General features: G+C 38.0%; 2 protein-coding genes across 10 annotated transcripts in view; one reads left to right on the forward strand and one right to left on the reverse strand.

The window, feature by feature from the left end:
• The window catches only part of LOC141438735 (polyamine-transporting ATPase 13A3-like), a 426,124-nt gene that overhangs the window by 175,437 nt on the left and 224,214 nt on the right, over positions 1-26,473 (forward strand). The window lies entirely within an intron of this gene.
• Dmtn (transmembrane and coiled-coil domain 2 protein Dmtn) overlaps positions 1-26,473 on the reverse strand; it is a 56,408-nt gene that overhangs the window by 15,778 nt on the left and 14,157 nt on the right. For 5 of the 9 annotated variants that reach the window (XM_074102802.1, XM_074102800.1, XM_074102796.1 and 2 more), the window contains exons 2-10: positions 17,427-17,549; positions 16,774-16,944; positions 9,532-9,671; positions 8,550-8,683; positions 6,252-6,278; positions 3,929-4,045; positions 3,040-3,200; positions 1,668-1,741; positions 879-1,012 (exon numbers count right to left, since the gene is read on the reverse strand). In XM_074102802.1, the coding sequence (XP_073958903.1) occupies positions 879-1,012; positions 1,668-1,741; positions 3,040-3,200; positions 3,929-4,045; positions 6,252-6,278; positions 8,550-8,683; positions 9,532-9,671; positions 16,774-16,929 (943 nt within the window). In that variant the 5' untranslated portion in view covers positions 16,930-16,944; positions 17,427-17,549. Of the gene's footprint in view, positions 1-878; positions 1,013-1,667; positions 1,742-3,039; positions 3,201-3,928; positions 4,046-6,251; positions 6,279-8,549; positions 8,684-9,531; positions 9,672-16,773; positions 16,945-17,426; positions 17,550-25,364; positions 25,512-26,473 lie in introns of all 9 variants that reach the window. The other 4 variants (XM_074102801.1, XM_074102797.1, XM_074102795.1 and 1 more) reach the window with 3 other exon arrangements.

Here is a 26,473-nt window from a genome sequence, read left to right on the forward strand (position 1 = left end):
CTACGCCAATTTAAATTTCTCAAGTACAATGCTTGTTAAAAGCATTACACAGGCAACAATATCCTGTATAAAAAGTTCAACCGTTTTCTCCTTTTTAAGCGTTGTTCTACGTAAACTTTCTGAACCATGACTATGTCGATGACTAAAGCCGAGTTTAGACTTGCAAGAAAAATCATGCAAGTTGCATTACATTGCGGCGCTCGATTGACCACTACAAACTCGTTGGCTTTACGGCCTCGCAATGTAATGTAACTTGCACGATTTTTCTTGCAAGTCTAAACTCGGCTTAAGAGAACATCTGTGTATAGGTAGTGCCACGAGAATTGAAGTGAATGATTACACCCACAGCTACATGAAGAACTGCAGGTTGCATAAAAAGAAGAATAAATGAATCAGTGAATGTCAAAATCTCGCTGTCATTACATGACATGTTCTTGTGTGCATGACCACAACTCTGATGGCACTACCTATACCATGCATATTCTTCTTTGTCAGGGGTAAATTTCGAAAAAAAAGAATTATTGCCGTATAGGGAACCTTCAGGGTCCTGTCTGAGAGTATAGTTGGGTGCAAACTTAATCACTCTTTTAACCAACTTCCACAAGATTTCAATTGGCTTTTATGGCCAGTCTCGTAAATTCGATACAATTCATTAATTTTCGTGTAATCTCATATTCAAATTGTTAATATCTTTCACATGTCAAGCAAACATACGCGATAAGCAGGCCCTGTACCACGAAGTGCAAAATTCGAACTTTGCATCTTGCCGTCACTCTAACGCTTCAATTATTAAGAGAGTAAGAGGGACGGCACGATACGAACTTCGATTTTCGAATTCGCAGTATCCCCCCAGGAGCTAGTAGACTCGGAATACAGACCGGCGAGCTGCGAGATGTTGTCCGCGGAGCCGAAGCGATTGGAGCGAGAGAAGAGATGCGCGAACTCGCGCGGCGCGGCCATCACGCTGCCACCGAGCCCCTGGATGCCGTCGCGGATGTTCCCGCCCACGTTCCTGTCAGAGAAGATAAAGAAATAAACAGTATAGTCCAGGAAATATGAATTGACCATCTGTAACTTTCACTAAGTAAAAGGCTGACCAGAATTATAAAAAACCTCGCCATATTGCGGAAAGCCAATAGAACTAATTTCTTGCACTGGTAACACTAAATTCAAATGTCATCTGTCTATTGCAGTCAAAGTTTAACGTTGTTTGCGCGTGATATTTTAAAGTGTTATTTTGTGCGTTAAAATGCCGAAGATTATCCATAGCCTTGGAAGGAAAATAATTCACAATGTATAAAAGTATTTGTCATAGAAAAAGTCTGAGGGATTAGGAAATATTCCTTTAAATAACATCACCGACACCGTTGTCAATATGACAGGTAGGTATCGTATAGTAAGTGTAAAGAATGTTGCAATATAAAAAGTAGAAAAACTGCCCTCGCGTCAGGTTTTTTATATTCCTGGTCAGCCTTTATATTTCCTGAACTACATAGCTCTACATAGTTAAAAAAAAAATGATGAAAATTTTATTTACAATACAAGCTTTTGCCGAACCGGTGTCAACAGCCGCGCGATATTTATTTGAATTGAATTTTAGTACAGTTTAGCTGTATAGCTCACACTCCTTTACCTTTTTCCAATGAATCAATTAAAAAGAAACTCACTTGAGCCCCTGCAGCACAGCTCTCGGCTGCCGGTGCGCCTGCCCGCTGGTCCCGTGCTGCTGCAACATTATGACCTGATCAGGTGACGTGGCAGCGCCTGCGCACCCGCCGCCGTCGCACCATGAACAGTAGACACGTATAAAATAGGCCCTATACAACGAAGTGCACAATTCGAACTTCGTATCTTGCCGTCCCGCTGACGCTTTTTATTTACGAGAGTGAGAGGGACGGAACGATAGGAAGTTTGATTTTCGAATTTCGTAGTAGCTGTCCTGTTTATTGTGAGAAACGTTACGTAAAAGTGGAGTGTTTGACACCAATTTTTGGTATCCTGTCGTGTCACCAAGTAACTTAGTTTTAGTGCTAGTTTTAGTCTTATCTATTTTATTATTGTGAGGTGTTGGTACAGTCACCTGCATTAATATCTGCCACAGTGGAGCGTGCATAAATATCTGACACGTCCTTCCGGCCCTAGAAATAGAGCCGTATCAGATATTTATGCACGCTTGTTGTGTCAGATATTGGTGCTGGTGACTGTACTTATGGAGCCAAAATAAATCTCTTTCTTTCTTTCAATGACTGTGGCATCGTAGCATTCAAAGTTAGTGGTAACTTATCTTGTTTGATACAAAGCGGTTTAGCCGTTTTTGAGATGTCATCTTAAAGTTACTAATATGCACTATACAACTTCTAATTTAAAAAATGCAAAATCTGTGAGTGCAATAACTCGGAATGTTATACTTTTACGCTAAAATCTTTATACATATTTGAAAGAAATTTGGCACAAAGATAGTTTTATAACCTGCATCAACACATGGACTAGTAACAGTACTTTTTATCCCGGAAAATTTTACAGTTCTCACGGGATAATGAGTGCCGATGCGGGATACAACTGTGGGCATAAGCTATTACGTTATAAAAAAATATGTAGAAGACCGTGTTTTTTTTTTCTAGATGTCATCGTAAAGGTACCTTATATCGTGCACTTTTCTACAAGTCGGCTCGGATTGCATAGATTCTTCTTTTTGAACCCCCAACGCAAATAGAGGGGTGTAATTATAAGTTGGACGCCAGTGTCTATCTGTCTGTCTGTGGCATCGTATGGACCGATTTGGATGCGATTCCTGTTACGTGAAAGCGACTTTCCCTGCAGTGTTTCTTAGCTATGTTCATTAAAAATCGTTTATATAAAATTATTTTCCACATGTATTTTGCAATTAAAGTGTATCTTCCTCAGGGACAAGACTTGGGCAAATTGTACAATAGTTAAGTTATTTTAAGGATAGTTTTTACTTCAAATGTACTATTAGAACAATGCGAGTGTATTTTCTACATGTCTATTGCTCACGGTTGAACTACTGACTGCACATACCTCCCAGTTCTTGATGCGTTTGTTGTATCCTTCCAGTTTCTTCTGCAGCTGTGCGATGCACAATGCACTTTTCTGGTTCTTCTTCTCGAATACGGCTTTGATTCTTTGAAGCTGCTGCTTGTCCGCATTCGCCGCCAACTTCAGGTATTCGTTTACATTGTCTGTTGAAAAAAATAATTTTATTAAATCAGGCGTTACTTTACGGAGGCCCATTTCCAAATATTAGTCTGATGTTCACAGTCGAACATCTGGTAGCGTTATGAACGGCTGTGGTGCTCTGAGGATGAACTCTGATTGAGTTCGAAACGCGTCAGTGTAGTGTGGGTATGTGTGTGTTCTTAGAGATAGATGAGTCGCATGAACACACATTAATTACATAGACGTGGCTATCATAAGGTCGCGGGCGAACAAAGTAATTACTTTTACTTCATTGAAAAAAATTGTTTAGTCAGATCCAGTTCAAATTTAAATGACTTTTATGGAACCGAGACCTAGAAAATTGGACGTCTTCCGGCTGATGATGATGATTGTGTTACTTTGATTAACACCCCTGTAAAGGCTTTTCGATTCATAATGTAGTCCCGCCTTTGACGCGGTACACTTTAATCAGTCTGTGTTCGGAAAAATTATTCAACTACGATAAAAAAAAAACATTTACAGGGTGTCCCAGTAAAACTAACCCAAGCGCCTGCTGAAATAATTCCAATTCATTTTAAGACACTTTTTGTACGTCACCAGCACCAACATTTGACACAACAAATCGTGCATAAATATCTGCGACAGCTCTATTTCCAGGACCTGTGTACGACGTGTCAAATATTAATTAATGCAGGCGACTATAACGCGACTACAGCTACTACTCCATGTGTGCACACCGTGAAGGACTCACCGTCTCTTATAGTCTGTTCTAGTCGTATCAGTTCCTTGGTCCGTTCGACCTTGCTGTTGAGATGCGCGATGGCCGCCAACGCCTTCGATGAGGTCGTGTTGCAACCGCCATCTTCGTCTGAAAGAAAAGGAAACATGCTTTTGTTGTTGCTCCAAATAAGTTGGTGTTGAGCCAGAAAAAGTGAGCAGACGTTTTGTTGGGGCTTGTTCATTCAACATAGATGTAAGTAAAATAATAAAATAGGGTTATCTTAAAAACTTTGTTAAATGGTTAATCTAGTGGAGGGTCGGCAAATTAATGTGAAACCTACGTTCTACGAGTGAACGATATGATTGATGTATGTAGTTTTGGGGCTAGAAGAAAGACACTACTAATTTGGTTAATTTTATTCGTACCTTTTTTGCTAACATAACCTTTTAGGTAGGTTATTTTTGCATTACCATCTAATTCCCATACACATGATCAAACCACTGGGAGTAAAGTCATGCAAGATTTCACTGCCAGCAAGTCAAACTATAGTGTAACAATCCCACAATAAATAACATGACAAAGTTCACTGTATTTTTTACAAACAAATACAGTTGAATTAAAACATGTGCGTTACAATTTGTTTGTACAATTCTCACGACACGTACTGTTTGTATAATAGTTTATTCACTATATAAAACCAGATCGTATATTTCCAATTTAATTTCTTTATGCAAAATCAATACAGCTCGATTAAAACTGGTTCTGTGAATGTCAAATGCCGCGTTTCTCGGCGAATACACTGAAATTAAATTGTACGCGAATACTTTACTAAACGTTAAAATAATCCACAGATATAGATATAGAAATCTTTATTAAAAGTGTAAGAAATCATACAAATAGTGTTTATATTTAATCCTATTATCCTTTTAATATTATAAAGTTTGGATAATTGTCCTCCATCTCATCACGCAATAAAAGGTTTGAAATTTGGCACACAGACAGTTTATAACCTAGATTAACATGTAATGAACTTTTTATTCCGGTAAATTGTATAGTTCTTACATAGCGATAAACGAATTTTTCGGAGACGAAATCAAATTCAAATTCAAATCATTTATTCAGTAAATAGGCCGCAATGGGCACTTCTACACGTCATTCGCAATCGCGGGCAAAACAGTAATTTAATAAAAGAAACTTTGTTTGTCTTTACACTCACAGGATATCTTTGGAACTATCTTCATTTTATTCCATTCCATTTATTCCAGATTAACACAGGCTATGTTTAATTCAGCGAATAACAATTTTTTGCGAGACAGAGACAAAGTTGCGAGTACTATAACTAGTGTTTAAGAAAATATATAGAAATTATATCATTAATACTATCATAGTTACTGTAAATTCTTCCGAGTAGTCCAGGAATCATTGAAGTAAAATCATTCCAGACAGTTCTCAAAATATCGGGTTTATCGGTGAAATTATCGGTCCGACATCGTTTTACATCAAGGTAATCTTCTGAATGTTTCACCAAATATACACTATGTACCTACACTGTCACTATATTTTTAACTTGTCAGTCCAAAGTGCATTTAAGTCTCGCTTGAAATACGTCTAGACAAGGTCACGGTTTAAGTAATACTAACTAACGAGTTATGCTGAGGGCGACATAAAAATATAATGAATCAGGAAAATTATGAATGCTCAGCTGAACTCTTCTCGTTGGCATTTATAAATACTGTTTAGCGACGGACGTTAATTTAAACATATAGTCCGGTAAATCGCTGTAAATGGACAGTATCTGCTTTACATAATCTATATAAATAAAAATGAATCTCCTATCTGAATGAGAACACCGAATTGGTTTTTTTTTTGTTGTGTTCGATATTGTTGGACAAAGGTTTATGTTAAACTAAATAAATGAAAAAACTGGAACGAGGACGAAGCCGCGGGCAATAACTAGTATAAAATAAAGTCACTTCCCGCCGTCTGTCTGTGTGTATAAACGTTTAGATCTTTTGAACTGTGCAGCGGATTTCAATGTTGTTTTCACTATCAGTTACATATTTTTTAAACGGAAGGTTTATCTATAAATTATAACGTAACTAACAATGCGCTCCGGCTTCACGTGTATAATAAATAATATAAAGTAATATTTAAATTAAAAATGTGACTCTTTTGTTTTAAACTTGGACTCGTGCGAAGCCAGGGAGCGTTGTTAATTATAAATAAATTATTTATTGCATCTTGTACAATTTTTCTTGCCGGTCTTAGCGACCATTTGGCAGATTTTATCTAGTGAAGCAGCGGCGGCGCCTTTCTAGGCTTTATACTATAAGCAAAAACAAAACATAATTACCATGATTTAGATAGTCGCCGTCCTGTCCTGAAATTTGAAAAATAACTGTTAATTAATTCCAATCCGCACTCGGCACGTGTGCGAACAACTGCCCAAGCTCTCTCATTTTGCGAGGATGTATGTGTCTTGCAGTGGGATGTATATAGGCCAAGATTTTAACTTTTTAATCATTCAATCTATCTTCTCTAAAGTTTGAGTGTGTGTGTGCTCGACGAATAAGAATAAGCATGACATGATAATTCATGATCTTGTGTGTAGATAAAATATTATTCGTGTTGTTTATTTGTATGGAATAACCAAAAAGCTTAAATTAAAGAAAAAATATATAACAACCACTTTCAAATAAAGAATGATTTATTCGTGAAATAATTTATCCGCGTTTAAAAAAATTGTAACTTATACTGTTTATTCGAATACTTATTTGAATAATGCCCATCTGAACTGGTGCCTAGTGGCTGCACACGATCAGTGTATTTGCGAGTGAAACTAAATTACAAATGAACAACCAGGGTTGCCAACCGTATGATGCTCCTGGTACAAAAACGAGATTTGCTGTCTTATTTATTGTACGTGGTACAGTCGCCATCAGATATTTCAGAGCGGTCAGGGTGGTCTCACTCTACTATTAAAGAATTAGAGTTCATGTTTCGATATTTTTGATCATTTTGGCCGCTCCGAAATATCTGATGGCAACTGTACGACAAAAAAGTAAACAGTTGGCAACCATGTGAAGAACATACGGTTTTATAGTGCACAAGCGCAGACGCAACGCCGCAGTTTGCCAAGTCAACGTCACAGTGACGTCTGTCAATAAATAACGGAGACGAGCACTTGTTTATTGTACTGTATAAAACTGGTCTGGCAGCTGAATCGAAAAAAAAATGCAATCGGCACGTGATCAGATGTTCTGCAGATGTTGTAAATAAATGTTAAATCGGTGGTTATGATCCAGGTTTTAGAAGTGGAGGTTCGGTTGGATCAGTTTTTTAACGATAGAAAATAGTAAAGTAAGTAACTAGGTATCTAGTGATAGTAGTAGTATATGTGTAGCTATTTTCTGTATTGCTTACTGTTGCGGTGTACCATCAGCCAAATATGTGGTCTACCACCCTAAAGTTGATAATCGTTTGCATGTCATAAATATTGTTAAAAAATGATAGACCACTTATTTGGCTGATGGTACAATAAAGAGTTTTCGGTGTAGGCAAGTAGTGAAATTCAGAAACCTGCTTTTTAATTCAATGGTGTGTATGAAGTTGACAATCCGCACTGTTTGTGGTAATATGTTTGTGATATTTATTTTGAGCAGTGGGACATATATAGGCTGATGATGATGATGATAAACTTGATAACGGCATTCATAATATTTTATCGTGCACTTATTTGGCTATGGTACGTAAAGAGTCATTTTGTCATGCAAAAGCGACACGACACTGCAACTGAGTGCACATCTATAAAAGGACAATTGGACTCTAGTTTCGCGTTACGTATTTCGCAAATACTTTCATATATATTTACTTTATACTTGTTTATTTTGTGTTTACGTAATTTGCGAAATGCGAATAAACGTTTTCTATTTCTATTTTATTTCTATTATTTACATTTATCTGTGCACTCAAGTCTAATTACCGTGTCACTAGTGCGGTAAAAAAGTGGTACGGTAATTAGACAGGTGCACATTGGTGCACAATAAAATGAGAATGGCCGATAAAATTGTTGCACTTGACCGTACAGTCAACCATTGGACCACAAAACTATCATCGTAAAATTTACGTCATCAGTCAAGCATTATTCTCTATACCTATAAAAGAGTAACTGACAGATAGCCCACAGCCTAAACCACTGGAGCCAGAGACTTTAAATTTGGCGGACATATAATTAACTTCGACAAATGTAATTAATACCAGCGATAACATTTCTATTACTTATATTCTTAATATCCTGTCCTTTACCGCTGACGCCTTATGCTTATGGCGACGGCAATGATTCCTTTACTTCTGAATATTTTTAGATAAGGCTTCCAATGGCCTCTGTCTTATCACACTAATATGCTGTTTACAGCAGCTCGTCCTTTATTAAGTCGATCCCTGGTTACGTAAGTGACCTGATTTGTATATACAATAGTTGGGAGATGAGGGATTATTATAACTTGAAAAGCTTGGACACTCGCAACCCTGTGACAGTCAGCATTTGCCGCACAAAGAACTTGGTAAGAACAGTAAAAGCTCCCTACAGGACAGGGTTCCAACGAGTGTCACTTAAGAATGTCAAGGTATAGCAGCTATGGTTACAACTGACCTCTATAAGCGGGCGAGCCGTACTCGTCCGCAGAGGACATCGCGTAAGACACGTTGGGACTGTACACCGCGCTGGCATACTCGCCGGGGGCTATAAGGCCGGACAGGATCTTCTTCTGCGGCGAGTCTTCTAAGCTGGAAATAGTGAAAACGAGGATTAAGATAATGTTGCTTAAGCTCTCGTGCGACATGGTTTATAAAACTACAAAAATAAAACTTTATTATTGATTATAAGTTAGGAACTGTCCGACAGTTTCGGTGTTTTCGGAAGATGTTTTTTCATGGGTGTGTGCCGGATAGCCTAGCTAGTGGATAGGTTCTCGGTTCTTAGCGGGGGAGATAACACCGCCTTGTGAGCTTTGACCATTTTGAGGTAACAGTGGCGTCCAGAAAAAAATAGCAGACGTTAATTAGTTAGTAAGGAGCGGACGGCTTTATGCGGTAGACAGAGATGCATCAAGTCGGTACGATTCTTAAGCCTAAACGTTGTTTATTTTAAGGGAGTTGAGCTTCTGTACAGTCACCACACCAGCACTAATATCTAACACAACAAAGCGTTCACAAATCTGGTACGATTCTATTTATAGGGCTGGTAGGACGTGTCAGATAATTTTGCACGCTGTGCTGTGGCAGATATTAGTGCAGGTGATTTTACATGTGGTTGTTTTTGTTGTTGTTATAGTGTGTTGTGACTTACTCTCGGAGGACGCCAGGGGTGACCGCGAGCGGGTTGGTACAGTCACCAGCATTAATATCTGCCACAGCGGAGCGTGCAAAAATATCTGACACGTCCTTCCGGCCTTAAAATTGAGTCGTATCAGATATTTATGCACGCTTGTTGTGTCAGATATTGGTGCTGGTGACTGTACCGAGGCCGCGTGAGTGCGACTTGACGTGGTGCATACGCTCGCCGTACCGCGAAGACGAGCTCGACGCCGGCTCCTGTACTTGTGTACATGTTGTTACAGCGTGGTATGACTTACTCTCGGGGGACGCCAGGGGTGACCGCGAGCGGGCTGCTACCGAGGTCGCGGGCCAGCGGGCTGCTGCCAAGGTCGCGTGAGTGCGACTTGACGTGGTGCGAGCGCTCACCGTGCCGCGAGGACGAGCTCGATGACGGCTCCTGGAATAACCACACGGAATGAGACACTCGCAAATTATTTATACAACAACTCGGCCTATGTACCTCACTGCTGGGTACAGGCCTCAGCTCAGAATTCAGTCTTCAGGCTTGGGTGTAGTTCCCGCGCGGGCACAGCGCGAATTAATTTTCTTCCGAAGGGCAGGTTTCTTTTTGTCATTTCTTGTTATCTTTATGTCTTATCTTAATTTTTGATTGTCTTTTAAACAGTTAGGCTACTAGTGTCTTGGAAAAAATAACTTCATTTGACTTGTTGAATGCTCCCTTAAAGTTGACGAAAATAAAAAATAACACGTATACGATGGAACACCGGTGTTTGCGTCATTTGGATCCCTTCCTCAACGTCCAAGACGCTATCCATCATGCAGTAAATCTCGGAAGACAAATTAATTAATTTTAAGTAAATTATACTTGTTCCGATAAAATTTCTATTTTATCAGGTGGATGAAGTAGAAATTTGTCTTGTTACTACGCCTCCTCCATGTCAACATGTCAAATAGGTGGATTCGGAATGTCCAAAAGCGTTGACAAGTCCATTAATACGTTATTTTTCATTGTCAGATTTTTTATGTGCTGTCAAAAAAGGATTCCCCATTGGTTTTTTTATGGTAATACTGAGGCCGAATTGCCTAACGTTTCTGACGCTCGCGATCTCAATCAAATGACAGTTTTTGTATGCGAAAACTGTCATTTGATTGTGATCGCGAGCGTCAGACACGTTAGGCAATAAAGCCTCTGAACTGAGACGGAACGTCACTTGTTATTTTTAGCCATCTCAGTTGACGATTTGTTTATTTCAAAGTCATTTGCAGCTAATTAAAGGATATATACTTTTTCTTTTTTTGGTAAAATTATTTTTTTTACTAGAATCTTATCTTGCAATTATTCGTGATGGTAGCAAATACTTGTGATTGCCAGTTGCATGCTGACGTAGCACTCAAATTCTGCCCAATTATCTCAATTACTGTGGAACGGTATTTTTTTGCTTTCAGAAATATTCTGGGTGATTGAAGACACGATATTAGTACTAAACATGAAATAGTATCTCATTGTTAGAAAAAGAAGTATTTATTAGTTAATGTCTACTACAAACCTAACCTAATTATTAAATTACTGCCGATATTTACAGCACAAAACACTTTTTACTTTTCACTTTTTACCCAACTGCCCGAAGGAAGCTTATTCAAATTAATAAAAATTTACTTTCTTAATTAAATGTTGCATATTTTGACAGTTTTCATGCATATTTCTAGCATTTATCATGCATATTCACATGCACATTTGCATCTTTTTTTGTTGCACAATATAATTCGGTCTCTAATCATCAACAATAACTATATTTTTTTATGTCAAACTACCACGTTCCCACACACTCCAGCCGCGCGATATTTCACGCCATGACATCTATCGCGTACATTCGACCCTTAACACGCCTATTGTCTTGTCATTGTTCCCTCCCGCATGCGGCAGATAATACGGGTTGTCACCCTAATGGCCCATCTACAAGATCCGTCACATCTTTCAATGTGGTAGAACTATAGAATAGTGAAGAACCGAAAAAGGAAAATAATAAAAAAACTGCTATAATATGAGTACAATAAACAGGCGGTCCACTGGCGTTCGTGATGCATTCACCATCTCTTTCTAACCTCGTCTTATACCGTGTCACAGAAAGAAGTGGTGAAAACTATTTGTGATTCCAAGTGTGTCAGACAATGAGGCCTCAGGTTGTATGTTGTGGATAATCTCTGAAACTACTTAACAGATTTTAATACGAACACAGATTCACATATTATACCATTTGTAGACGACTCATGTACAAAGTTTACTAAAACGTTTGTATACGTACGCTGTCTAGCAATTGGCCACTAAAAAAAATATAGATCAAGCAGCGCGGAAAGGAAACAAAAGAATAACGAGAATCCTGTCATATAGCCCTTGTCCGCGCTGCGTGTTTAATTTTACATTATTATTAAAGTTGTTTCATTTCATTAATTTACCGCAAAGATCAGAATACAGTCCACACCATTTTTAACTCAATTTTTTACTCCGGGAAAGTGTTTTGCCGCGGGATTTTAATTTTAGAAGAACTGGATACTTGGACACAAAACTGCAAATTTATCACTCCAACCAGGTTACACCAATCGTTTCTGTTTCATTGCATTTTGGTAAATGATAATCAATATTGTTATTATTTTTAACACGATTATTTAAATGTCATTGAGCTCTATCAATTTTAAATACTACACGAAAACTTCTAATGTATCCAATTGCCATGTATGTACAAATACTTGACGCCAGCATGGCGGTCGCAGTAGCAACAGCGTCCAGTAACATGTCATGCAATTTGTCGAACCACAGTAAAGTAGCACTTTCTGCTTCACACATTTTAAATCACTTTATATGTCACTTTAATGCACGAACTATATAAAGCAATGCTTTGTTGAGACTAATTTATTTAATGACCAAGTTGATGATAGTATATCTCATTATAGATTAGAATATAATGGAGAAACGCATTTGGTATAGGTACACGATCGTTGTGGTTTGTATATTTGCAGTTTATGTTCAGTTATTTGTAGTGCATTGAGACGTGCAAACAAGGCAGTTAATTTTAAGCAATACAAGAATAAAATCAGGAGAAGCATTGCTTAATCTAAGCAAAGGAACACTTGTCCCTTTCTTCCTCATGCTTTTGTGTTTATTTTTACGTTTTTAAATCCTACAGATATACCATGTTCATTCATCAGATTTTTACTTCAAATATATTTTTTTTACATCACTTCAAAGCAGGGTTTCTTAAAGTGGGGTCTACGGACCCCTTCTTATAGGGATCCGTGGCATGTATATGTGTATTCCGCAGTAGTAGGTCAGTCTTTAAACATCCAGGGTCCATGGAATTGCTTAAATTGTAAAAGTGGTCCGTGACTGCAAAAAGTTTAAGAAACCCTGATTTAAAGGTATTTTTATAATGAATCAAGTTGAATCACTAAACCTCAATCACAATCACGAAAAGATGAGGAAATTGACAATGTGCAGTTATCAGAAAAGCCTGATAAGGATCTATGATAATGTATTACTCAGAAATTGATAAGATAAGTGTCCCATTAGTGTTTAACTTATCGGCAAAATAAACCGAACAGTCAAATATTTGGCTCAGAGCGATTAACATATTTCGGTCCTGCTAAAGTTTTGCCTGAGAATCTTGCCTGTATGTGGATGATGTTTTTATTAAGAATTTAGTACCTAGCACGAAGGTTCCGCCCTAGTACATGATTCAGTTTATTCCATCCCCTGTACTCAAAATCACACTAGCATTCATCGCATCTTTCTATCAAACACTATAAGATCAGAGGCCGTATTGCCTAACGTTTCTGACGCTCACTTGATTGCGATTCAAATGACAGATTTCGCATACAAAACTGTCATTTGATTGCGATTTGCGATCGCGAGCGTCAGAAACGTTAGGTAATACGGCCTCAGGATAGAATCTGTCAGCTAATGCTAAAAGTTCTATTTATATTACTAACCAGACTGGTTGTTGGATAAGAAAAAAAAACTAGCCGTCCAAGGTGCACAATTAATTGTCGGTTAGTCATATATGGAAAGAGATGGCAAAGCGATTGGAAGCGTCCGCGCGTTCGACAATACGATTTCAGATCCACTTATTAATGCAATATTAACGTAGAAGTAAACCAGAGGCTATAACTCTGTAAAACATAACAATTGAAAATGATTTCAATCATGAAATGCAACAATTATAAAAATGTAGGTGAAGGTTGATGACAAGCAGTTATGGTCAAGGATTATTTTCGAAGCGCAGAATGCGAGTTCAGGCATGAGTTCTCATGCAGAGCGAAACGTTCAAGAGTTAGGCCGACTGACTGACGCAACACAAATCCTACATTGGAGTAGACAACTATTCCTGGAGGATCATGTAGAAGCAAGTGGTTTCGAAAGTCCTAGGAGAGAGCCAAAATTTTACAGGAACAAAGCCACGCCATATAGCTAGTTTACAATAAAGTACTTTACCACAGCTATCATTTAGACGTTAATAATTGCATGCTGTTTGACACTTGTCGACTTGTCGCTCGAACATGTACTTAGCGACTGCTAACTGCAGCAACTGCTTGGCATCACTTCGCCTATATTTTTATAATTGTTGCATTTCATGACTGAAATCATTTTTAGTACTGACAATGCCGGAGGTGAACCTACTGGTAGGTGAAATAAGTGGTTGTCTCAAGTGTCGTGTCTGTTATGATAACTTATGTAATCTATGATATCTGTATTGCGGTGAATTCACATAACGTTTTTTGCATCATGAGTCCAGCTGTCGACATAGATACTGTAACGTCAATAAAAACTTCACCACACTATTGGCTCTTTACGTTAAATAAAAACTCTCGTTCCACGGAAATAGTGCCGCAGCGACCTTGCGGATGCCTAATGACCGGAATTATTTCTGATATGTAGCGGTCAGATGTGGTGGCCTTATAACAAGCTGTTGTTACTTACTAGTATTATTTTACCGACCTCCATGGGCTCCATGTAAAAATCTAGATATCTCACTCATGTATTTTTCAGCCTATATCATACGTCCAGAAGCGCTCTCAGGATGAGGCCGTTTGTGTCCGTAGTTCGCACGCGGACAGCAGGGCTACTACGAAACTCGAAACTCGAAGTTCGTGTCGTGCGATCCCTCTGACACTTATACTATTTAATACGAGAGCGATGATACGAACTTCGAGTTTCGAGTTTCGTAGTAGCTAGCCAGGTACGGATTGGGAACGATACAAACATCATTGAATTGCTTCACAGGTTTGTTTAGGTTTCCTCACGATGTTTTCCTTCGCCGTAAAGCTCGTGGTAAATTTCAAATGTGAGTGCACAAAAAAAAAGTTAAGATTCGGTTAAGGCGAGAAGTGCCTCAACTACGCGGAATAGGAGCTCCGCGAAGCAGAGGTCCGTCGACCTTGTCCGATAATTCCATTACACAAAGTTAGTGAAAAAACACCACCTAATATATTTATGACTTCAACAAATTTGTGCAAATTTAGTGGTTAGCGGTTATTTAGCACACTATATAATATGTAATCTGTGCCTTTACATTTATGGTCCGTAATGTATCATAGTATTACACAGCTGCATTGAACTTGTACGATTTTTCAGCATGTACCTAAAAAGTGGCCTTAGCTCTACATAAACCTAATTTAATGTCCCTGAATTCGGGCAGCTACACTTCACCAAAGCCAGTGTTTGTTTACACGATCGAGTACACGAGTACTACTAAATGTTTTTTTGTTGTTTATCTGGGCACTCGTCCAGACTCATTGTAGTGTTTTAGAACTTTAGGCCAATTAAGAGTAAGTGTTCTAAAGTTTTAAAACTTCTAAAATAACATAGGGTAGGGATTCATAGTTGGCATTATTCCAAATGTCATGTTCACTCACTATCAAGACGTCACTATCAGTAATAATTAAAAAATTACATGTATTTCTTATGTAAAAGATATTTAGAGCAGAGCCTGATGAGTGAATTATTTTTTTAGTCTCTTACTGTCTTACGTCGTAACTTACTTTACATAGTACAGTATAAAGTACTCAAAGTACGCGGAGTACAAATTTTCCAGTGACATGAGAAGTTTAAATATGTCGTAACAAACAATTTCCAAAATCACAAAACTGGGCATTCTCTAAACTAAACTAGTATTAAAAAAGAAAGTATTAAGTATATTTAATTGTATGTAATGAAAAAGTCGAAAGTCGAAACCAATTTTGGAAATTTATATATATAAGGGCTATATTTTATCCCGGGAAAGTGTAAAGATCCCAAGGGACCACCCAGACGAAGTTGCGAGCAACAGTTAGTCTGTTATAAAAAGTTAGGACTTTTGGAATATCCTCCTTTAAATCCTCTAATGTTTTCATACTAAACTGATCACCGAGAGATTGACTTCTATTTTGTTAGATGATGTAGCATGAGGACTTAGGTTAGCTTACTGAATAAGTGACGGCTTCGCTCTAAACTCGAATAAATGCGAAACAAAAGTTGGCGGCGACCTACTACTAGGGCAACAATTTGAACACAGCATTTCAGAATTTCAGAGCATAACTCCGAGTGCTCTATTTTTAGACAAGACCGTTTGCGGTAAGCTAGAAAAGGTGCAGGGCGTGAAGCCAAGTGGCCTGTAAGTCGTCTTGCTCGACTAACAAAAAGATGCCCTTTGGCAACTTTGAACGGAACTTTGATATTTTCAAGCAAGTTCTTTGACTAAATCAAAAATTCTTCTATGCCTCTTCTTATTACTCATTGGTTCAATGAGGGCTATCGCGAATGAATTCGCCACTAGAGGCGCTAGTGTAGCGTGAGGTCTCCGAAATGTCAAATCTCATAGTTTTTGAGTGAGCTACGCGGGTTTATTTCTGATTAGAATAATTTTGTGAATATTTTGTAATATTTGAAATTAATTATGGCAAATATGCGTTCCGGGGCAATGAATGTCTGTGCTTTGAGACAGTTTTGTCTTTCGGAAACCTTTGTCCTCCCTTTTTTCCGAACAAAACGGGGACTATGCAACACTGTGGCATGCTCGATATTTTTATGGTACGGTTTTAAGGTGTATTAAATATGATTTTAATGTAAACTTTGTTTTCACGCCCGTAATAACAGACTTTGAAAGTCATACTTAAAAAACTCACGCAACAGTGCGCCATCTAGTGACACAAAAAACGATAGCCCTCATTGGATTGTGCTCTGCAACTGTATTTTTTTTCTGGGGTCACTAATTCTACGGCGACGGAAACGTCAATGAGAACATCAAAAATGGTTTCATGGAGTACCGATACGATTGTTTTAGTTCATGTGTATAGTCTAGCATGTGCCACGTATATACGATGCAGGGCAGTTGGCGCCAAGTCTGCTGTTGATGGGGACTGACTCCGCTAAACCAACCAGGCAACGCTGTACCAAGTATGTCACGTCATAGGCGTGCGTTTGGTCAATTTCAGGTGACCTACCCTGCTGTGGGGGGTGGCCGGAACTCACCCAATGCTCGCCTAAGCTGACGTGGAACAATACTCACGCTGACGACGTGGTGGACGCTAGATGGGGACTGCACGCGGGAGCGGATAACGTCATCCGTCACCACGGCCGGGTCCCGGGCCAGGTCTGCGGCTGACGGGGACTGGCTCCGACTGGAGCCCTTGCTGTGCCCGTGGCCCACGTGTAGTGTGTCCATGGTTAGAGTATTTACCTTTAACAATAAGGGAAAGTCGAAGATATTAAACCAGCATTGATGTTGCACCATGCTTCCACCTTGTTTACTCAACGGTTTTTTTCCCGAAGATACTTTTTTGTAGGTAACATCTTTCAAGATAAGAGGAGTAAGTCCCATACCATAACAATAATGTCAAGTAGACATTCTTTATGACCTGCATTTAGAGGAGTGTTTCTTATTTAAGACTTACATAATCTAGAGATGCATATCGACATTACTTTGAAAAAATCTCGTATCTCAAATCAATACGTCAACAGATTTGACCCTTAAAACAATGTTCATTAAGTTCACTTGGAAAGATCATCGATTTTGAGATGCCAGCTTTTTTTCAAAGTAGTGACGATATTCAGACCTTTTGAATCAGTTCGGCGCTTCAAAGATTCTTGTAGTCTACGCCTAAGAGTGATTGGGTAAGAATTATTTCTTAATTTTAATAAAATGTAAATTATTACACTTACAAACTAAACCACGACCGAAGGCATAACAGCACCGAATGGTTGACCTCCCGCACTCTTAATTCATAATAAGCTTGATAGCAAAATGTCTGCATTCGTCGACGATCGCTCCATTCCTGAAAGTATCTGCAAAGAAAAATGTTCTTATTAATCACAACGGTAACTTAAAGCATTCTAGGATTTCATCATCAGATCATACTATATGCCCCAATGCTGAGCACTGGTCTTCTCTCAGAATAGGAGGGTTTAGTTTAGGTGTAGTTCCAGCGTGAGACCAGAGCGGATTTGAAACTTTACACACAGCAGTTCATTATTCTACTCACTATGTTTTCGTTAACCTTAAGGCTCATGATAAATTTGCTTGTTTCGCACTAAAATTTCAATAAACTCGGGTTTGAAGGCGCGATCCTCTGCTTGACAGGCCGTAGGTCGAAACACTAGGCTACCATAGTTACACCTATAACTCTAGGACTCATTATGAAGTAGGTAAATTTCAACAAGAATAACGCATGCAACATATTGCCAGTAACATCCCTATGTCCCCAATTAGTTTCCAGAAAATGAACAAGTCTTCCTCGCTCGGAAACAAGTGTAATTAAGTAGTTCGCAAAACTTGTGAACGAGTAGCCGGGGTTGGTGTCAGCATCAGTGGTGTGGCGTCATCACAATTCGATTTCCACCGAGTTGCCTCAATTATTACAAGCTTTTCTTTAGCTTGCTCTGTTTGTTTATTTATTTATTTGTTTGAATCAAATCTTAAAAGCTAAATTTGACCCACTTCCAGTGGTCTGATTGATTTGAAATTTGGCATGCTTATGTAATTTTGGTGACAATACAATAATATGGTAGTAATATCGTGGTGGTTCTGCCAGGATCTTCTCCGCTGTAGGGAACTCCTCAATGGTTAATAGCACCGACTTGAAATTTGGCACGGAAGTGTAGTTTAGATGACATTGCAAGTACAGTCAAGAAAAAGTACAGTCAGCAAAAGAAAGTTTGTATAAAAAAATATTTTTTTAATTAAAACTTATTTACATGACGTTGTGTCTACTAATTCTGCGGGGTTGTATCTAAAGACATATCTAACTCACGCTCTCCGAGGTGCCTTACTAAAATATTCACTCCACGACCAGGAACGTACTCGTACATATGATGATAAGGTGGGTGTTAAACATGTACTTTGCAGTGTAGCATTTATAACCCACGTTTTTCTTAGTTTAATCAATCCAATCCATATTATTATCCTGTTCAATATTAATCAGCAGGTTTGAGTAACACCGGTAGTATTTTAAATAAATTTACAGCGCAAAATTCGCGGCACTTATTACGTCTGACATTTGACATGGTTGGTTGAAGGAAAATGACAATTGACGTTTTTAAACCTTTGTTTTAAGCATAGTTTTTAACTAACAATAGGTAAGAGACAATTAAGAGGTTTCCTGTTTTGAGGTAAAATGCCAAGGTTATGTAAACGAATGAATTGCTTGAGTATAACAAAGTTCGCATTATTACGGGACATTTCGTACTTAAATGAATAATAATAAGGCAACTTTAAAAGTCAAGTCCCCATATTAATCACTACTCGTACAGGTTATAATTGTTATACTTGATTTTATTCTGTCCACCTCCAGATTTACAATACCATATACCATACAATGGATTAGTTTTACTCATATTCATAAAATATTCTGAAAACAGCAATAATGTATAACGTAGTTAGCGTATATATAATAAGCTAAGAACTTACTTCAATTAGTTAGACTTTAATCGATATCATTATTCGAGATATTAACAAGAAGTAACAGGCTATTTCCGTTATTAGAAGGTGCTCTTCCATTAAGCTCAGTGGTAATGACTTTAAATCAACATCAGATATCTGAACGAAAAAGTTGCTTAGCAATGTAAGCAAAGCAATCAATATACACTGAAGTACATCTGTTGTCAATACCTATACATATCAACTACTGCCCAATTCGTTATAGACTTCAACGCATCAAATACAGGTCACCTTGCATCATAGCAAATGAAAAAACAAACAAGTAACTAAGTAACCGATAACAGACGCGAGCATGTTTACATTGAAATTTGGACGCAATTCGTAATACCTGGTTATTGTTATGCTAATCAACACTGAAAACATAAATGCTCTATTCTGACGCTGTCTTACGTATTCAAGACAACAGGCATTACATCTACGCACATAACCTATCAACAACAAAAAGGCTTAAGGAATTCAAAGACATAATTCACCTCCCTAAGAAACAGACAACTATCAGACATCCTTAAAAAAACGGCACGGCGGACCGACAGAATAAGACAGAATAAGACAGTTTAAAATGGAGGCATAAAAGCCTAGTGCGGTTCTATGACCTAAAAACGTAGCCATAGTCATGTTTCACATTGCCAAGGTAACGTAGTAATCAAAGCTCTGCTACTAGGTGCCTCTCATTTGGTTCTCACCTCGGTTTTTAGGACGAGTTCACGAGTTCCGAAGAAGCTGTTCTGGTAATATTTTATTTTTTATATATTTTTAATTTACCTCAATCGTTCGATTCGAATGTTTTGATTGTTCATTATCAAACGCTTTTAGCTTATCTGGATTATAACCGCAACGAAAAGACAAGTCGCTACAACTGGTGTCTTTCGTAAATGTTTACTCTGAGTAATCTCTTGTACCTAAGTAAGCTGAAGCTCGAACTCATTAGTGTGGCACGAGAGAGAGGTACATGCAGCAGTGGATGGACACATGCTGAACATCTCTTTTCTGAGACGGAAACGACAAAAAAAGCCGTAAAAACGATGAATGAACGATGGTCAATAGACCAGCTAACGAAAAGTTAATATTCGGGAGACACTTAACGAGATAAGGCTAAGCCTAATGCGAGACGTGAATTCTTAAACAGTTCAGGTCTACTAATATGCCTGGTGTCACCTCCCTGAAACTTGTCGTCCCCTGCGGCTAATTTAATATTGTATTTACTAAGTAGTTTCAACAATGTACTAAATTTCGTACGTCTTTAAGGAAACATCATTGCTGTACTGTATATACCATAACTGTTACCTTAAGACCTATGTTGACGAAATAAATGATATTTGAATTTGAATTAATACACCGACAATGCGTGTCGTGAAGACAGTACGGCATTTTGGGCCTAAGTCTATTTAGGTTTCATCTCCCAAGTGAATAAGGGATGTTAATAGAGTAGTTGGGCTTCACACGGTTGAACCCAGAATGATTTGGTATATACAATAGATGATATTAGTTTATTATTCTATACATATATTACAGAAAAATATAACGTTATAAAAAGAACAATTGATATACCTAAATTAAAATAAAAACTAGTTCCTCAAAACTAAATTAAATCAAGAAATTGTCCCCGTGGCATTGTGCCCAAAAGGCTGGCAGCGATTCCTCATTGGATAGCTATGCTAATTTTTTTAGAGATAGCTGCCGGCCCTTTGGTCTCCACTTGTGTCAATCAGGTGCATTTGCAAATCATTTAAGAGTTATTACTTTAGTTCGGATATTTTAACCTTTTTAGAAAGATTACAACTTCAGAGTATAAAATCAAATGACGATACATTAGTTAGGTCATTTGCTTAGGGCTAACGAAATGCAACTGAGCAATTTATAGCTCTATGCAAATTCAAAAGTTGGCTAAAATATCAATTAAGAAGGATATAAACGTAATGAAGGCCACTAGTGATTTAAGTAGACTAATAACAATAAAACGTACCGTTAACCCACATGTGACTAATTAAACGATCAAATTGTCATAACTAAATCTTTATGGCGGCTTAGACCGTTAATCTATAGACAAATAACGTTTTATAGTTGAAGGAACCTGTAGACTTCGGACTGCGGCACTGCGGCGTATGTTCATAATGGGTACTCGTACGTAGGTATATACATGGACACTCATCATGAACCTGCTGCAGCTGATCTTTGTACATAAATTTTACGACAGCAAAGATTAGAAAAAGTATGTAAGAACTATAACTTTTCGCATAAAATTATTGCCATTCTCAAGTACTTCTAACAAAATACGCAGTTATTTGCTTTGTGCCTACTCGTTAGTTGCATTGCACTATAAAAGTCTGATTAAATTCGAATTAAATTTACTGATTTTGCTTAAGTTTGGTGCGACGTGCGCCGGACGGAGGTGCATATCACAGCCATACATTTCACATATTACAGCCGAAATGTCGAGATAATCATAAACAATTATGACCCAAAAGCATGAAGGAATACATTAGACTTTCACCGATATCGTTTCAGAGCGTCTGATGACCGTCCTGACACTGAACCTGACAATCCTGTAGACACTTCAAGCCTGCTAATATGAACACCCGGTTGCCCAGATCTTGGTGATGTGACTATTATTATTTTTGATTCCTTTTAGATTATAATAACATCAACAGGGACATACATAATTAAGTGTGCCCACGTTAGGGTCTCTTAAATGTCTACAAAATTGTCAGATTCTATTGTAATGTCGGTTTGCTATAAGACAAACCAAAAACTTTGTTACAGTCGCAGGACGTCTTTCGAGTCAGAAAAAGTGGTTAGTCATGGAACCATAACGAATACTCAATGCTCAAACCTATATTCAGAATTGAAGGTAAAAATAAAACATTTCAAAAATAGTGATGGGTGATTATACTTTCACCCTCTATTTGTTAGGTAGTAAACTTCGTGACCAAAGTTTACGCATGATAATGAAATATAGAGGCAAGTTGCAAACTTGCTAAAAGCGAACCTGTAAGTTTAGGGAATAAACAAGGCAATAAAGGAGCGTCAGATCCCAGGCGACTGTGAGAGTTTGTAAAAGCAGTGTTGAATTAGAAAAAGTAACGGGAATGTAATGAAGTTTTGTGGATAAAATTACCTGAGTTAAATTTAAAAGGTACATAACTATCAATATACTAGGTCTAGATAGTCAAGCTCGAAAGTAGCCAAAACCCTTAAATACTTCACTTAAATATGAATAGGTAATGCGACAGCCTAAACTTAAAGTGTTTAACAACAAAGGCAAAATTGGTACGGTCAAGGAGTTTAATTCTTTGGCCACCATAGAACCATTTATAGTAAACGTCATAGTGACATCGTATTAATTAACAAGGAAATTCGTAATGACTTTTCCGTTGGCCCATGAATTAAATTTGTGTAAGTGAGTATGTTTGTTACTTCTTCACGCCGAAACGGCTGGACGGATTTGGATGAAATTTGGTAAAAAGTTAGTTGTAGGTAGCTGGACGCCTGGAATAACACATAGGATACTTTTTATCCCGATATTCCCACGGTTAGAGTTAACACAACCTCAATGAAGACCACGATATAAATTTTGGGAATTCCCAGGGGAATTTTGTTAAATCCCGGAATTTCAATTGTAACTACTAGATCTAATAGTTTACGCGTGCGAAGCCGCGGGTAAACTCTAATGACTTATATTTTGTTATTCAACGCACATATCCACTTTCTCATACTTACAAAAATGCACTTGCCACGTGCACAAATTATGAAACATGAATTATAACTCTTAACAGTTTACAAACTACTAGTTTAATAATAGTCAATGCGGTCAGGAGCTACTTCCTTGCGCGAAGTGGGGCGTAGTTTCGATGAATCATATATTGTTTGTTTACAATGCTTTACGATCTACGATAAATATCTAAGGATAAATTACTATAATACACTCATACTACAACGGAAGTAATGCTATAAAATAGTGTAATCTTTACAAGGTGGTAGTTGCTATATTCCACGACGATGTGCTGCCGCGTAATTATAAAATAAATCTTAATTTCTCTTACAGAAAAAATAACAAATAGGATTAAAAAATTTAAAGGCTAATAATTCAGTATACCTGAACTAGGAAATTACTCCCTGTAATGTAGCGAAACCAGCGCGGTTTTTCTAGCACAGTCTGATCTCATGATAGTTTTATGTCGAAGAGGCGAGATGAGCTTCATTCAATTTATCCACAAGTTTTGAGTGTAACTCTCTCTTTCAACACATACGCGTGCGTACCCGCAATAATAATTGCGATACACGATTATGAATATTTTCAATCGGTGTCAGTTTAACAATTCCGACGCACAAAATTCAAAGACAGACACACTTTCGAATCAAAATCGTCTAGACTTTCTAACAGGACATGCCCCAAATCTGAGGTAACGCCTTATAATAACCATATTGTAAATTCGAACCATAAGGCTATTGAACTCAGACAATGGGAATGACAAAGATTCCCAAGTGATCCGCTTCGATCACACCTCTGACCCACATTGGTTGACCTTACTGAGAACCGTTGTTTGTGCTCTTGAGTCGGTGATCCATTAAGCCGCGTACAGACTAACGAATGGCATGCCAAGCTGCGTACGCGTGAATACAAGCATGTATACTCTGTTTATTTAACCAAAATACTAAAGTGACACTTTGAAATGTCAAATGCAAAAATAATGTGACCAACATAGTACGAAGTGCTGCTCTCTGATTTCAGTTTAATAAATAATCGATAGAACACAATATTTTTAGGAAACAAAAATAAAATTAAAGCATTCAATATTCTACTTTTCATTACAAGGCATTGAAGCAGGTCTTGCTTAGAATCAAATTGAAACTTAAACTTCAACATCTACAAAAAGTCGAAATATCTCCTAAACGGTGGCATTTTCATAAGACTTATTTTATCTTTTTTAGTGCCCTACGTGTGTTATATAGTACCTCACAGATCCGTTCATATCTTAACATTTTATACGTATAACATAGCTACCTACCAAAACTTTTCGGTGATTACCGGTTGTGGCACATCACTATTTATGAGATGTAAAAAACAGGTAACACATGAAACGTCATTTTAGTATCTTGGTTAAAAAACAGAGTATAGCTGTAAAGATGTCGGTGCTCACTGCGAACATACGTATTCCACGACCCTAGAGAATTAAGCGTAACGAGGCAGTTACGAGTTAGTTCTAACTGAATTAACAACGCCCAGCCAAAAACCCTTGGACCTAAAAATATTAAATTTTGCACAAAGCTCTTTATGATGTTGTTGAGGAATTAGGACGAATGTTTCAGTCGGTTTAATGCTTTGAGGGCCTTGTAGTTGTTAACTGCGAGCGTTTGGGCGCATACTCACAAAGGTCCACGTCCACAAGGCAAGGCCTGAGCTTGTGCCGAAAACCCATTCGTGAGCTGACTTTAAAGCCTTTAAGGTCGACCACAGAGCTACCGATTCTGTAGTATTCTATCGGAAGGCTAGAACACACAACAAATTGTACCACTTGTCTGTAAATACGTACCGTCCCGAGTCGGCGAGAATGCCCGGTCAAATAGCAATCTACAGCATTTCTGACCAGAACTTCATGGCCGGCCGACGTGTGTGTGATTGATGATGAACCTGGATTATGTTTAGTTCAAGAACAGAAAAGAATCGGTAGGTCTATGGCTGGTCTTTTAAATAAAACAAAACCGGCCAAGTGCGAGTTGAACTCGCGTCGAGAGGGTTCTGTACAATGTCAAAGTCAAATGGTTTCCTCTATTTTTTTTATAAATATTTTTACGGTGCTTTTTAAATTAACACAAAATATCACATTTCAAATATGATCAGTAGATTCGGAGCAAAGTGGCTGTGACAGACGGACGGACAGACCAACAGCCGCGCAGTGATCCTATAATGGTTCCGTTTTTTTGTACGGAACCCTAAAAATTACTTTATTTCCGATCACAAAAATCCACATTATTTGTTATTTATCAATCCTACAACCTAGTGTTAAATATAATATGTCATATTACTATTCTAGAATATCACGTATTTTCATGCCTACGTGATAATATCACTTCAAACATGCGGCATTTGCGCTAAAAAATAGGTAGTGTGCACATGCTCTTAGAGAAACACCGCGTCAGAAAGCACGGTATGAAAAGTGACTCACGTGTTAAAGGGGGATACGGTTTGTGTACAGATTTAGGGCTATCACACAATTTTTGCAGCCGTGGTTTGTAGCTAGAATTGAAGTGAGGAGACAACCTCGTCTTGTTATTAATTGAGAAGCACGTTGTGCAGTCATCAGCACCAATATCTGAGAACAAAGCGTGCATATACATCGACACGACTGTACGGGCCAGTAGGACGTGTCAGATATTTTTACAGTCTTTGCTGTGGCAGATATTAATGCAGGTGACACTGTACTCTAACACAAGATAAGAGTAAGTTGCACCAAGTTGCTCTAACGATAAACAATGCCAAACCAACCGTTAAACCCCTTCGGTGTAACAGCTGGTTTGACATTGGGTATATATATATATATATATTTATAGTTGGCAGCTCTGAAATCACTGGTTGAAATTGATTTGCACCAAGTTACTCGGTGCATCTTATATACGTTTAGTACATTTTTGGTTGCAGAAATTTACTTAACCAGAGATTTAACTGGTAGTTAGACATTGGTTATAGTTATAGTGACTTGACGCAAATAAATAGTTTAGGCGACGATTGAAGCTTTAATTGTTAGGTAGGTATTACATTACACGGCACTGTACGGAAAATAAACGCGATTTCAACAACTACATAATAAGTATTTGGTAAAAAAATCATTTTTAACACAAGATTTTTTTTCTGACTGTACTTTTTGTCAACTTTACTTGCATTGTCACTCAAACTACGTTGAAGAGTTCCGTCCTGCGGAGACGATGCTGGCCGGACTACCAAGATGTCACTAACTCACTACCAGATTATTGTATTGTCACGCAATTAACACAAGTATTCCAAATTTCACGTCAATCTGACTACTGGAAGTCAGTCAAATTTAATTGCAAGATTTGATTACAGACAGACAGACAGACAGACGGACAACGGGACAGGTGAAACTAAATAAAAGCTTGTGCTTTTGCACACCACTTTAAATGACACAATGAACTACGGACACGTTTCAATTCCAACCATGAGGCCTGCGGTCATACCTATTACTCGAATCTCTAGTTTAAGTGTGGGAAGAGAATCTGAGGATTAAACGGTATTTAAATTGACCGATAAACTCTAGGA

This window comes from Choristoneura fumiferana, chromosome 19 (assembly GCF_025370935.1).
Source record: "Choristoneura fumiferana chromosome 19, NRCan_CFum_1, whole genome shotgun sequence".
Lineage (NCBI taxonomy): Eukaryota > Metazoa > Arthropoda > Insecta > Lepidoptera > Tortricidae > Choristoneura > Choristoneura fumiferana.